The following is a 13,676-nucleotide window of genomic DNA, read 5'->3' as shown; positions in this document are numbered from 1 at the left end:
CAAAATAAGTATAAATAAGTATTTACATTTGTCTACAAGCTGTTTAGATTGTCAAAAAGCCTGTGTTTTTAGGGTTATTAACGAAGTTCGTGTACTCAGACCGGTAATATTTGGGGTCACAAGTTTTTGCCATGGATAGTTTGTGGGTCAGAAGATAAAAAGTTTGGGAACCACTGGTATAAAGTACCTCAAAGTGATACTTGAGTAAAAGTAGAAGTACTGTATCTTATCACAAAAATACTTTGGTAAAAGTTAAAGTCTTCTCTAAAAATATTTCTTGAGTAAAAGTCTTAAAGTATCTGATATTTTTTGTACTTAAGTATCAAAAGTTCGTTTCTGACACAAAATCTACTTAAGTATTAAAAGTAAAAGTACTGAGTAAAAGTGAGCAGTTAGATTTTCCAAAATGATATTTATTGGGAGGTGACTTCTCCAAAACATATTTTTTCTAACGGCGTGCAGCTGTGATGGGTTGTGTACAAGCTAATAGGTTGTCAGAATAGTATATATTTTTTATACTTCTCATCCAATCACAATTAAATTCTCTCTATCCAGGAGACAAAATTTATCAGGATAGTTTTTTAAGTAATAACAACTCGGAATAAAATAGGAGTAACGACTTTCTACTTCTTACCTTTTTTCAAAAAATGTAGTGAGTAGAAAGTACAGATAATTGTGTAAAAATGTAATGAGTAAAAGTAAAAGTATGCTGAAAAATATTACTCAAGTAAAGTACATATAACCAAAAATTTCTACTTAAGTACAGTAACAAAGTATTTGTACTTAGTTACTTTACAACTCTGGTCCTAAACTTACCTCCCACCCTTCAGAGAAGTTGCTGAATGGACCTGAAGCTTTTCAGTTTCATATTGCTTTAGTCTTTGGAATATCTTTAATCCAATCTTCAATTTTTGACCACTTGTCCAAAGTTGAGTCACAGAAGGCCTTTTTGCACTGCAAGGTCTGGGCTGCTGGGTTTCACCTGGATTTAGCTTGTTTTCATTAGGCCATATGGCAGTTCGGCAAAAATTATGGCAAATCGACTCGATTTGACTTTAGCTACTTCTGCTCATTGACTGGTTCACTGACCCGGGAATTACATCACACAAATGAGATTATCATTTTGTGAATCATTTGCACCGACTGTTATTTTTTTTCATATGAGTTTAACTACACTACAACAGTAGTGCACTTCCAACAACAAAAAGCTAACATTAGCTTACTGTTTTCTGTCTCTCCAATGTGGTTTGGGTTTTCTTATTCCAGAAAGATGTACCCGAAAAACCTTAAACTTTAAGGGCGATGGCCCTCTTTTGCATATGACTAACCTGTTTGTCCATGTGGAGGCAGTGCTTTTAAGGCTGAGTTCACCTGAAACTCAGACTGAAGAAGTCTTTTGGAGGAGAGACGAAACGTTTCACTAAAGAAGAACCCATCCAGAAGACCTACTTATTTTTTATTTTTTTATGTTTTTGTCAGTTTTTCACATTAATAAATAAATATCTCTCTTCTCTTACAGCAAATCCTTCGTCAGTCCCGTAGTAATGCCACTAAAGTAATTTTCCTCATCACCGATGGTTACTCTAATGGTGGAGACCCTCGGCCGGTGGCGGCAGCTCTGAGGGAGCGAGGCGTTGAGATCTTCACTCTGGGCATCTGGCAGGGAAACATCAGGGAGCTCCATGACATGGCCTCCCACCCTAAAGACCAACACTGCTACCTGGTGCACAACTTTGTTGAGTTTGAGGCTCTGGCTCGTCACGCCCTGCATGAAGGTGAGAACGAGTGAGCGAGATTACTGGAGTAGATGTGATATTTATCAGTGTGTTAGCACAATTTTATTAAACGTCTGTGATTTCTTTTCAAAAGATTTACTCTCCAAATTGCAAGTGAAAGCAGAGAAAAGATAAATAACTGTTAGAAATACTCACCATGCCAGATTACATTCACCGGCCACTTTATTAGGTACACCTGTCCAACTGCTCGTTAACACTTAATTTCTAATCAGCCAATCACATGGCGGCAACTCAGTGCATTTAGACATGTAGACATGGTCAAGACAATCTCCTGCAGTTCAAACCGAGCATCAGTATGGGGAAGAAAGGTGATTTGAGTGCCTTTGAACGTGGCATGGTTGTTGGTGCCAGAAGGGCTGGTCTGAGTATTTCAGAAACTGCTGATCTACTGGGATTTTCACGCACAACCATCTCTAGGGTTTACAGAGAATGGTCCGAAAAAGAAAAAACATCCAGTGAGCGGCAGTCCTGTGGGCGGAAATGCCTTGTTGATGCCAGAGGTCAGAGGAGAATGGGCAGACTGGTTCGAGCTGATAGAAAGGCAACAGTGACTCAAATAACCACCCGTTACAACCGAGGTAGGCAGAAGAGCATCTCTGAAYGCACAATACGTCGAACTTTGAGGCAGATGGGCTTCAGCAGCAGAAGACCACACTGGGTGCCACTCCTTTCAGCTAAGAACAGGAAACTGAGGCTACAATTTGCACAAGCTCATCGAAATTGGACAAGAGAAGATTGGAAAAACGTTGCCTGGTCTGATGAGTCTCGATTTCTGCTGCGACATTCGGATGGTAGGGTCAGAATTTGGCGTCAACAACATGAAAGCATGGATCCATCCTGCCTTGTATCAACGGTTCAGGCTGGTGGTGGTGGTGTCATGGTGTGGGGAATCTTTTCTTGGCACTCTTTGGGCCCCTTGGTACCAATTGAGCATCATTGCAACGCCACAGCCTACCTGAGTATTGTTGCTGACCATGTCCATCCCTTTATGACCACAATGTACCCAACATCTGATGGCTACTTTCAGCAGGATAATGCGCCATGTCATAAAGCTGGAATCATCTCAGACTGGTTTCTTGAACATGACAATGAGTTCACTGTACTCAAATGGCCTCCACAGTCACCAGATCTCAATCCAATAGAGCATCTTTGGGATGTGGTGGAACGGGAGATTCGCATCATGGATGTGCAGCCGACAAATCTGCGGCAACTGTGTGATGCCATCATGTCAGTATGGACCAAAATCTCTGAGGAATACTTCCAGCACCTTGTTGAATCTATGCCACGAAGAATTGAGGCAGTTCTGAAGGCAAAAGGGGGTCCAACCTGTTACTAGCGTGGTGTACCTAATAAAGTGGCCGGTGAGTGTATGAGTAAATGCAGCTGAAACAATCCTTCATCCTTTCTCTGCTCTGTGTACTTTAGTCAGCCTTTCACCTCTGGCACTGCAGTAAGAAGAGACATTGATTAGTCACATTCATTAGACCAATTTGCCTCTTCTTTGCAATAATTTGGTCTTTAGTAAAAATTAAATAAGCTATAGTTCAAGGGAACCTTGTAGTTCACACATTCACAAATTATTTTGGTCAAAATGTATCTAATGTTTTGGCAAATAGAAAATAAAGTCAATATGTCTTTTTGACCGAGCCTTTGAAGTCCCAACTCTCCCATCATCGTTTGACCCAAAGCAGTTTTAATTCACCACAGTTTTGACCTGCAAAGATTCAGTGTTTATTTAAAAGGAAGATGGTAATAATTCATAGAAAATTAGACAACATACATTTCTCATGCTTTTTACTGTTTGTGCTGCCAACTTCCATACTTGAAAAAAGTAAAGCCATTTTCTCACAGTGGACAAAAACTTTACAAAATTTGGTTGAAAGAAGGATTCCTTGAAGGGTTTAAACTAGAGATGTCTCATGCCAGTTTTTCTCATTGAACCGAGTATTTGTACTTCAGTTTGGTTACTCRTCCGTACCGAGTACTTGCTGGATTACAACTCAAATATTACACAATGACTTTAAAAATGCAATTTCTTTTATACTTTTATTTCTCCTTAATTATAGACCTACAGCTCCTCTGACTGGATCAAATCATGTATACACAACATGATATATTGTTGAAACATGCTAAAATAAATAAAAAATACCAACAAGATTTTCTTTCAGCTTGTTTAAATTTCTTAAACATGGAACTGAAACTTTTCACTTGAAGTGTAAACTGTAACACATTTAAAGGCGTATCATCAATACCAGCATCACAGTATTGATATTGTTTTCGATTCAGAGTATTGGGCATTTTGTATGTGTACTTGTAAAAAGGCTGGTATCCAGCCCGATACTGGGACACCACTAGTTTAAAACATTAAGAAAGTGTCACAGTTAATACATTAAGTTTATAGTGAGCTATAAATGACGTACATGAGCTCAGAGCTACTAGATGTTCATTTGTCTAAAATTTTAGATGTGGCTAATTTGCAAAAATGAAATCCAGCGCTCTCAATCCCATCAACTCAGCCTCTATTCTTTGAGGCAAACATTCATGTTTTAAGACACGGAGCCACATGAATTATGAACCTATGCCAGAGAAATTGTAGCCCTCTCAGCCTTTCTGCCGTTGCAATAAACAAATTAAGAAAGCCGTTTCTTGAAGTAAATCTTAATTTATGTTTTGGGCATGGCAGCAGAATCAAAGACAAGTTTGCCCCCCGGCTCAAATCCAAGTTACATTCCCATTTTAGCTGCTCACAGCACTGCCAGTGTTCTTATTTCATTTTGGGTTTTTTTATTGGGAATTGTTTGCTCTGGCGCAAGCTTTGCAAAAGTTCTTTTTAAAAATAAAATTTGTGTGTTTTTGTAAGATTTACCTTCATAACTGATGAAAACAGCAGAATTTGAGTCAAACATTTCTGTCAGCATTTCTGCTCCTAAAACCAGATTTTGTCCAACTGGTACAATATTTTTTTGTCTGTAATTTTGGTTTCCTTTAAAAAAAACGTAATTTTGGGAGTGTTTCAGGACTTTCATTGTGTACTTTTAAAATTGTGCCAAAAGAAACTCAAAAAATCTACTTTTTATCAAAGCTGATTGTAGTTTATCTGATTTCCAAAATGATGGTTTAATAAATCTCATATACTGTATATTAACCTTTACTTGTTTTTATCCTCAGATCTGCCCACAGGCAGCTACATCCAGGACGATTTGTCACGCTGCTCCTCTCTGTGTGAGGCGGGTAAGGACTGCTGCGATGTGATGGCCAGCTGTAAGTGTGGTACTCACACTGGGCAGTATGACTGCATCTGTGAGAAGGGGTACTACGGAAAGGGTCTGAAGCACGAATGCACTGGTAGGTAGTTTTACCTCAGTTCACAAAGCCATAATCACCTAATTCTTTCCTTTTTACACCCCCTATCAAAGAGCTTTTAAATTATAGCAACAAAWATCCTTATTTTTCATGTAGAAGTACTTTGAAAGATCATGCTACACATTTTTATAAGTAACACAAAACCTTCATGTGCACCATGTGTTGCTTTAGAGCCCTTTGTTTGTATTTTAGTCTTCACATTAGGATTATGGCCTGAAGTTCCTGCTGATCTTATTAAGTGTGGATGTTAAATAAGCAGCCTGTCTGTTTAAATAAGGGTAAGATGTCTACAAGAACAGATCACTTCCAACAAAGTGCCAAAAGAGTCAGAGAGGTGAGACGCTGATGTGTTTTTGTGAGTTTAGGGCTACTTTTGCAGTTGTTCACCTTTTAACTCTCGAACTCCCAGTAAGACACACGTCCTCTTTTAAATCACGTTTCTTTGGTATCTTCGTGTACTTAAAAGCCGCTGTCATTTCAAAATTTACTACCTTAAACTGTGGTTGTTTTTACTTCACTTCCCACTTATATTTCATACATTTCCATTTGAAGACCGAAGAATTTGTTTTATCTCCTGCCAGAGTGCTCTGGCTTTTAGGTTTCTGTTTCTTACTGGTACTTATTTATGGTGCAAAGGATTAGAGAACTATTATTTTATGGTTCTAAACACATCCTTTTAGATGAAAGTAGTGGTCAAAGTTGCATTGATTTGTGCTTTTGTGCAAAATCTTATCTGTTTTTACATACATACAAAGTATGATAAGCACCCAGAGAAAGTTGTGGTAATGAGATGAAACTGTGATGTGCAGTGATTATTAAATTTACAGGTAACAGAGCTGGCTGTATGGTAACACTGTGTCAGTAGGGTGTGGTGTTCCCTGAGTCTGATAGAAGTGACAATTTGATGCAAAATGAAGTCATACAGTTGTATTCTCTCTATTGCAATTGACCCTCAAGATCCAGTTAAGTGGCACTGAGTTGTATCTGATATTTAAGCTGATTTCTTACCTTTGATTGGATCAGAAAACCTGTCTGGCCATGGGAGGACATTAACATGATGCAGGAACCTCTTGTTGAAAGACTGTACCAGGGTGCTGTCTCAATGCTGGATGCCACTCGTGCTGTGCCTTCAGGGTCCCCTGAAGTTCATGCAAGGCGTAGTGATGCTGTGTTTCTTCACGTTGAAAGGACTGGTCCGTTGCGTTGTCCGTGCTGTCTTAAGTTTTACATCAGTGGTCCCAACCATTTTCTTGAAATATTTAATTATTTAAATGGATTGTTTAAAAAAAATTCATATGCAGACTAGGGGTGCACCGATAAATCGAGTGGCCGATTCATCAGAACCGATTCCTTAATTTTGAGAGATCAGAGWTCGACCGAGACGTAGAAAAGATCAGCTTCTCATCTACCTCCACATAGTTCTGAAAATCAGCCACCTAGTGTCCAGTTAAAACAGGTTTGTATTGTTTCAAGTGTATTGTTCAATGATTTTCACTGAGATGCTCCAAACAGGTTTTATTCTGCCGATTCCGATACTGATCACCTATGAGTGTCGATCACTGCCGATCACCGATACTGATCAGATGGAGTGATTGTCTCGGTCGTACAAGTGTTGGCAAGTGTGGGCTGTGCTAACTGCTGTCTGACTGATGCTGCTCCGCGTATCTTTTCATTCTCTGCTGCAAGCCTTGAAAACTCATCATACTCCACCAAGTGCTTGTTCTTTAAATGCCGTATTAAGTTTGCTGTGTTGAAGGATTTTACCATACTTCCTCCATGATGTATTTTTTGTTGCACGTCTTGCAGTTTGCAAACTTTGCATCACTCTCACAGAAAGATCTGCTCCCTCTACGCACCTGCGCAATTTCTTCCAGTGCACGGGAGGTCGGGAGCAGGGTGAAAGTGGGATGGAGACACTACACTGAGTGCTGCACACACACACAGCCTCTGCTAGATTATCAGCCTCTGCCAGATTATCAGCTTTTGTGATTGGCAATGGAAGGCATTTATCGAAAATGTCGATCCCGTACTTTTTCACGAAAATCGGCCGATATCGATCGGTGGCCGATCGATCGGAACACCACTAATTTTCACTAATATGAGATTGGAACATTGAAGGTATGTTGTGACCTTTTAACACCTGACAGTGTCAGCTATTTAAAAAATAATTAAAAAACAACCTGATCCAGCTGATGTCAGTTCTTCATAGATGAATGCAGAGGGTGTTGTAGAAAGTTAAATAGGCTAGTATGGATGCCATGAGGTTCTGTGAAGCTTTGCACCCAACACAACAATCCTCCGTTGATGTGGTCGGTCTTTTGTGGCCAGGACCTTCATAAAATTTGTGTGTGCCCTCACATTGGGTCCAATATTGGCTCATCTGTTCTGACAAATTAAACCAAAATGAGATAATCCCCTTATGGGTGTGAACGATCATGTTCAAATGAGCGATCAAGCTATACCCAGGAGATATATTCAGTTCTAAGACTTGAATGTTTATTTACAGATGTGCAAAGTTACCACACATAACTCAGATCTGATCCACTTCCTGAAATCTCCAACATAGGGCGAACTACACATAATAATAAAAAAAACCTTCATCCAGAGTCAAGTCCCACCCTGGATATGATATCATAAACATGGAAGTAAGTTCTAGAAACAACCACTAAAACTAAATAGAGACGTGTTGATTCTCTGTTTAAAGAGATTTAAATGATTACAACTGATACCAATGTATAACAAAAAAGTGTGCAGCTAATCATTCACAAAATATCCAACATTATCAATGTGTACAGATTAAAATATAACCTTTGCAAAATGATCAAAGTAACTTTTTAGTTCAGGATCAGATTTTTGTTTAGCCTACTGAAAATCATGAATGATAGAAACTCTTATAGGTCAAGAATAACTTTACAAAAACTTTTCTCATCTTTAAACTTTACTTGACATCTTATGTTTTCTTAAATTCTTATCTCTTCCTAAACCTTTAATATATTTTAGGTAGAATCATTTTTTTAATCGACACTCGTCGTGTTACTTAAGAAGAGCCAGTTTAAAAAAAAAATCACAATTTTTTTATCAGAAATGTGAATAATATTCTTGTTAAAAGGACACGGAGAATTCAGCACATTTTGTAGTGAAATAAATCCCTTAAAGTCAGCATTTAGTTCTTTGAATGGGTCCCACCACAAATTAATAAAACTTGTGGCTGTGTAGTTATTTTCCTCTACTCCACTGCATTACTGACATTTAATTTAGCCCTGTGGAAAATCAAGTTAAACCACCTGCCAGCTTTCTAATTATACAACATTTGTCTTCTGAATGCCTATTTTTTGGTTCGTTAAATTTGTTAAAAGTTCACTATGTAATGCCACAGCTCAGTGCAGGTGGTCTTCGTCATGTCAGTGTAAGGTTAAGGGTTAATGTGSTATTTTTACTGAATGGGCAGTCACCAGACTTGCAGAGGATTAACAATGTCCGTGATTGTTGGAGAGCAAAGCAACGAACAGATGTGTGATGTGAGTTTGTCTGCCTGTCTGTGTTTACAGAAAGTAGCTGATGTTTTAAACCTCTGTCAGCTCAGTCATCCTGCAGAGGAAATGTGAGAGAGATTTAAAGGACTTCAGGCCAACTTCCCCCGAGTGCTCTCCCTAGACGAGGAAATCACAGAAATCTGATCAATAATCTCTTTTACATATCTAAAATGTCCTGAGTGGGTAGTGTTGTAATGTCCTTATTTTCCTAATGCTTAGTTTTTGAACTCTGAGTTAAAAAACTAGCCGAGAAAATGAAAAAAGAGACATTTCAGAAAAAGGGAAATTGGAAAAATTCAAACAGTTTGAAAGTCTGCAAACGAAAACAAGGCTCCCAAAGTGAGAGTCAAAGAGGACGGCACTAGGGTCACCAGGCCAGAACACATGCTTTCTTAATTCATATCAGCTGTCAAGTTTAAAGCCATGCTTGCTTATTAATCCGTTTTAATAGTTTAATTACCAGCAGAGAACAATTTAAGAGTTGGGTGAGCAGGAAGGAAGGAAGGAAGGACTCAGCAATGCGCTTCAACCACAACTTTGCACTTCTTTCTCTGTCTGACTCTTAAACACTCGTGTAGGGAGATCTCACAAGGGGTGTGGGTAGTCTTCTTGATTTGTCTGAAGTTATCCCCTCATGTTGCAGAGCTGACATATGCACTCAGTGCTTCGGCCGAGGCAGAAATGTGTGGATGATGATTGGAAGACATTGGCAAGCTTAGGAACTTTTCATCATGTGCAGCTGAAGCTAATTGATGTGAAACAGCCCTGTATGTGTTTTGACTGCAAAATGTATTAACTGCTGATAAGTTAAAAGGAGTGTTAAATAATAGTGTCCCCAAAAGCAATTAGATCTGAAAGAGAGGCGTTTATAATCAAGAAAGATGTCTGTCTGTCTGTCYGTCTGTCTGTCTGTCTGTCTGTCTGTCTGTCTGTCTGTCTGTCTGTCTGTCTGTCTGTCTGTCTGTCTGTCTGTCTGTCTGTCTGTCTGTCTGTCTGTCTGTCTATCTCAATACAATATTAGATATATAGAATAGATTTATTTGGATGACGATAAGATATTTCTCTATCCCCAAATCTGTCATGATACGATTTTAATTCAATTCACAAGTTTGTGATCGATATGATACAATGTCATACAGTATGTCCATCTAACACAATCATTGTTTTAGATGGACATATGATTGATCCACACTGAGCATATGATGATGATTATGGGTTGACATTTTAATTTTGCCTCCATTAAAGTGAATCATTAATAATTTAATTGATATATCAATGTGGAACAAAGTATTGTTTTATCCATCCATCCATCCATCCATCCATCCATCCAAACTGTTAATTTGTCCATTTCAGCAGAATTTCTCTCTGCAACAGTCCCGATTTCTGTCTGCTGCAAGTAAGATACTGACTACCAATGAATACTCGACTTAACCCCGCTTAAAAGACTTGCATGAATATTTTTGGTAAAACAAGCTATATGTTATTGGTTACATAAATTAAGATCATAATAATGTGTATTAAGTGAATAGAGTTGTAGAGTGAGACAGATGCTGATGGTTTGTTCATCCAGGTTTTGGAGATTTTTCAGTTTGCAAAAGCTTGATGATCTGTGCTGCATCAGGCAGGTTTATTGTGTACTTTGCTCTTATTGTTCAGCTAAATTGTTTGCGTAGGTTTTATGCACAACTAAAAATAACAGGATCAAACACTAAACTTCAGTGGGTTATTATTATCATTGGCATAAAGTCTCAGTTGGAGACTGTATCCAGATCCCTTTAGTCCACAGCAGTGCTGTTTATGAATCTGTCAGCAGCCAAGGGAAACAGCCTCTTTGACAAAACATGACTGGAATCCCAGCAGATAGAAAGGAATGATGACCCTAGTTCCCGCATAGTTTGGCTTACTCCAACTGGACATTGTTGTCTCTCTTCAAATACCAAACACAATCTCTCAGTATCTGTATCAAGGATCAGCACAGGAATGGGCTGGTGGATAGATGGAGTTAGAGGGTGTGTAGAAGGGTAACATGTTCTCCTCCTGCCACACATTCTGACTTATCAGCCTCTCCTGTAGCTCGAGAGAATGACAGGAGCTCTGGTCTTTGTCAGAATGGTGCCAGTGAAAGCTTGTTCTGCTGGAGATGAACAGAGACGGAGAGCAAATGAGGGGTAAAAAAGGACAGAAAGGAAAAAACAAAGCAGTAAATCAGAAGAAAAGAGGTAGAACATTTTTTTCAAGTTGACTTATAAGCATATGTTTGTTTTGAGTTTTGTAACATTTTTAATTCTGTGATGTCTTAAATCATGCATCCCACTTAACTTTTTTTGTTTTAGCATTTAAAGACCTGAAACAATCTAAAAAGTTCATAAACTTCTAGAGTAAATTGAGGTAAATTTGGTCTAACAGTGAAAATTTCAACTTCAAATAAATGTCTATGTTTAGACATGACTGGAAAGAATATTTAAACAGCGCCAGAGATCAAACTCACCATCTCTCTGTAACRACCACAACCTGGGCTGCAGTGACCCAAACAGATAAACTGCTGCTCCCAGAACATAAAGTGACTTCATGTGTGCAGTTGGCAGTCATCACTCATAGCTAACGATTTACAACTTTAAAAAATATTTTTACAAATTCAGCTTTATCTCTTATGTTAATTCAGAGCTATCTTGCTGTCAGCCTGAATTGCTCTATGGTTTATGGCATGTTTTAAATAATAAGGTGTTTCATGCTTCCATATGCAAACATARCTGATGTTGGGTCACATAAAAACCTGTTAACTTTCTAACCTCTGGTTTTTTAGAAGCACTCAGTTAACGTTAAGAAATGCTAACTTCATATAAAACAATTTAAATGCTTTTGCTAGTTCCATAGTGATCAATATAGAATACTTTATCTACACATCTATTAAATCTAATACACATCTATCTATACCTAGCCATACGATGGATCAGTGGTTAACACCGATGCCTCACAGCAAGAAAGTCCTGGATTCAATCCCTGGTTTAGACCTGGGGTTTCTGTGCAGAGTTTGCATGTTCTCCTGGTGATTGTGTGGATTTTCTCCAGGTACTCTGGTTTCCTCACACAGATCCAAAATGTACAATAGGTTTCCTTCAGGCTCAGGCCTTCTCTTGCAAAATAGATCTGTTATCTCAGTGGGATTTGCCTGGTTAAATAAAGATAAAATAAAATAAATGTTAAAAACACCAATGTTTTTATACAAAGAACATGCAAAGCATTTCAGAGCATACCAATATTATATTCAATCAAAATAGATACACAATATTGATTCAAACAAATGGAATAAATGAAACAAAAAATTTTCTCAAGAAAAAGTTATGTCTATAGATATTGTTTGATCAATGTAAAAGACTACAACTGTGCTTTGAAAAGTTGTCCAGATAAAATGGTAAATATGGTTTGAAAGCATTAGGAGAAGCCAATAAACTGACCTCAAATAAAGATTTGTGTTTGTCAAACTTTTTTTCTTTTTCCAAGTTCTGAGGTCAGTTACATTTCCCTCTGGGTATTCACGATATTTATGGGCGGATGTGTGCAATTGTCAAGATTGTCAAGATATTTAGATGACTTGCCCTCTAATTTCCCGGATATTGACTGTTGACTGAAATGTTGTTATTGCTGTCAAACATTTCCTTGGCGATGACACTAAACTGCACGGTGTTTACAAAATCAAGTTGGCCTAAGCCTCTTGATCCCTGGAGGAGACGCGTGGCAGCAGCAAACCCCGACTTGATCTTGAACATAAATACATCCACCTTACTGTGGATGGTCTGGACTGTTTGTTGTGTAAGACAAGACRCCTATTGTCTGTGCTCTGAATATGTGTGGTCTTGTTGAGGACTGAAAGACTTGTGGAGGGGAAGCCCTGACATACACTGAATAATGTTAACTGTTGAGGTTTATAAAAAAAGTGTTGAAGTTAAAGGGATGTGGCAACCATTTCTTTTCCTGTTTGGTTCCCCTCTCTTTGACCTTCACCTCCTGCTGAAATCTCCAAAGCGTAGTCAAAACCAAAACAAAGAAATCAGTTTAATMATAACTGTTTTGGTGAACTCTGAGGAATGCAGAGAATCTTGACATGTCACTGGTTATCAACGTCTGAGTGCTGGACACTCTGCAGCTCATGTTGCTTCGGACTGTCACGCTAATTCCTGCTTATGCCGACTTAGATACCGCACAGATGAAACGGAAACAGCCACAGGTTATTGGTGTGCTTGCATGCATGTATATAAGCCACTTTCAAGGGTCTGACAAATACCAGGCAATAGTGCAGAGTCTGTTTATAACACCTGAGGCAGCACATACCGCATAATCAAGAAGTTCTACACCAGTGAGCCTCTAAATATTTGAAAAGTTGAAATGCAGATGCTACCATGTGGAAAAAAGGAAGACTAGACAAATTAMAAGCCTGTTGTTCCTTGAACGAATGCATATCACCTTTTGAGTTTTAGATTAAGATCATCTTATGTAGAGAACTTACAGACAAGAGTAGTGGTGTCCCGATATCAGGCTTGATACCTGCATTTTTACAAGTACTTKTACAAAATGCCAAGTTGAAAGAAAACCTTATTTGTTACTTTTATTTATTTTAGCATGTTTCAGCAGTATATATCATGCTGTATATTAGGTTTGATCCAKTCAGAGGGGCTGTAGGCGTGTAAGGAAGGAGATCCAAAAGAAATGTTTTTCTAAAATCGTTGTGTAATATTTAAAGTGTAACTTACCCCCCCGTGAAAAGATAACTCCGCCCCAAGGCGAAATTTGAAAAATGCATCAAAGTGGGTAGGGGAGGGGGTGTGGGTAGAGGAAGGGGGGTTAGAGAGCGGAGGTGTGGCCAGGACGAGAGAACGTGACAGCTAGCATTAGCATAATTGATGCTACATGGAAAGTGCGAGGCAGGAGGAGAGGGGGAAAAGTAACTTATAGCAGCAGAATAGGTTGGAAGATGGCTGTTTGATGT

At 38.6% G+C, this 13,676-nt stretch overlaps 1 protein-coding gene across 2 annotated transcripts in view; it reads left to right on the top strand.

Annotated features, from left to right (window-relative positions):
- svep1 (sushi, von Willebrand factor type A, EGF and pentraxin domain containing 1) overlaps positions 1–13,676 on the top strand; it is a gene marked incomplete in the record, with an annotated part of 133,423 nt that overhangs the window by 39,143 nt on the left and 80,604 nt on the right. For both annotated transcript variants that reach the window (XM_014021032.1, XM_014021033.1), the window contains 2 exon segments: positions 1,520–1,775; positions 4,965–5,141. In XM_014021032.1, the coding sequence (XP_013876486.1) occupies positions 1,520–1,775; positions 4,965–5,141 (433 nt within the window).

Source organism: Austrofundulus limnaeus, unplaced genomic scaffold (genome assembly GCF_001266775.1).
Source record: "Austrofundulus limnaeus strain Quisiro unplaced genomic scaffold, Austrofundulus_limnaeus-1.0 Scaffold276, whole genome shotgun sequence".
NCBI classification, from domain to species: domain Eukaryota; kingdom Metazoa; phylum Chordata; class Actinopteri; order Cyprinodontiformes; family Rivulidae; genus Austrofundulus; species Austrofundulus limnaeus.
The sequence above is the reverse complement of the archived record's forward strand: the minus strand, read 5'-3'. Positions and strand labels throughout refer to the sequence as shown.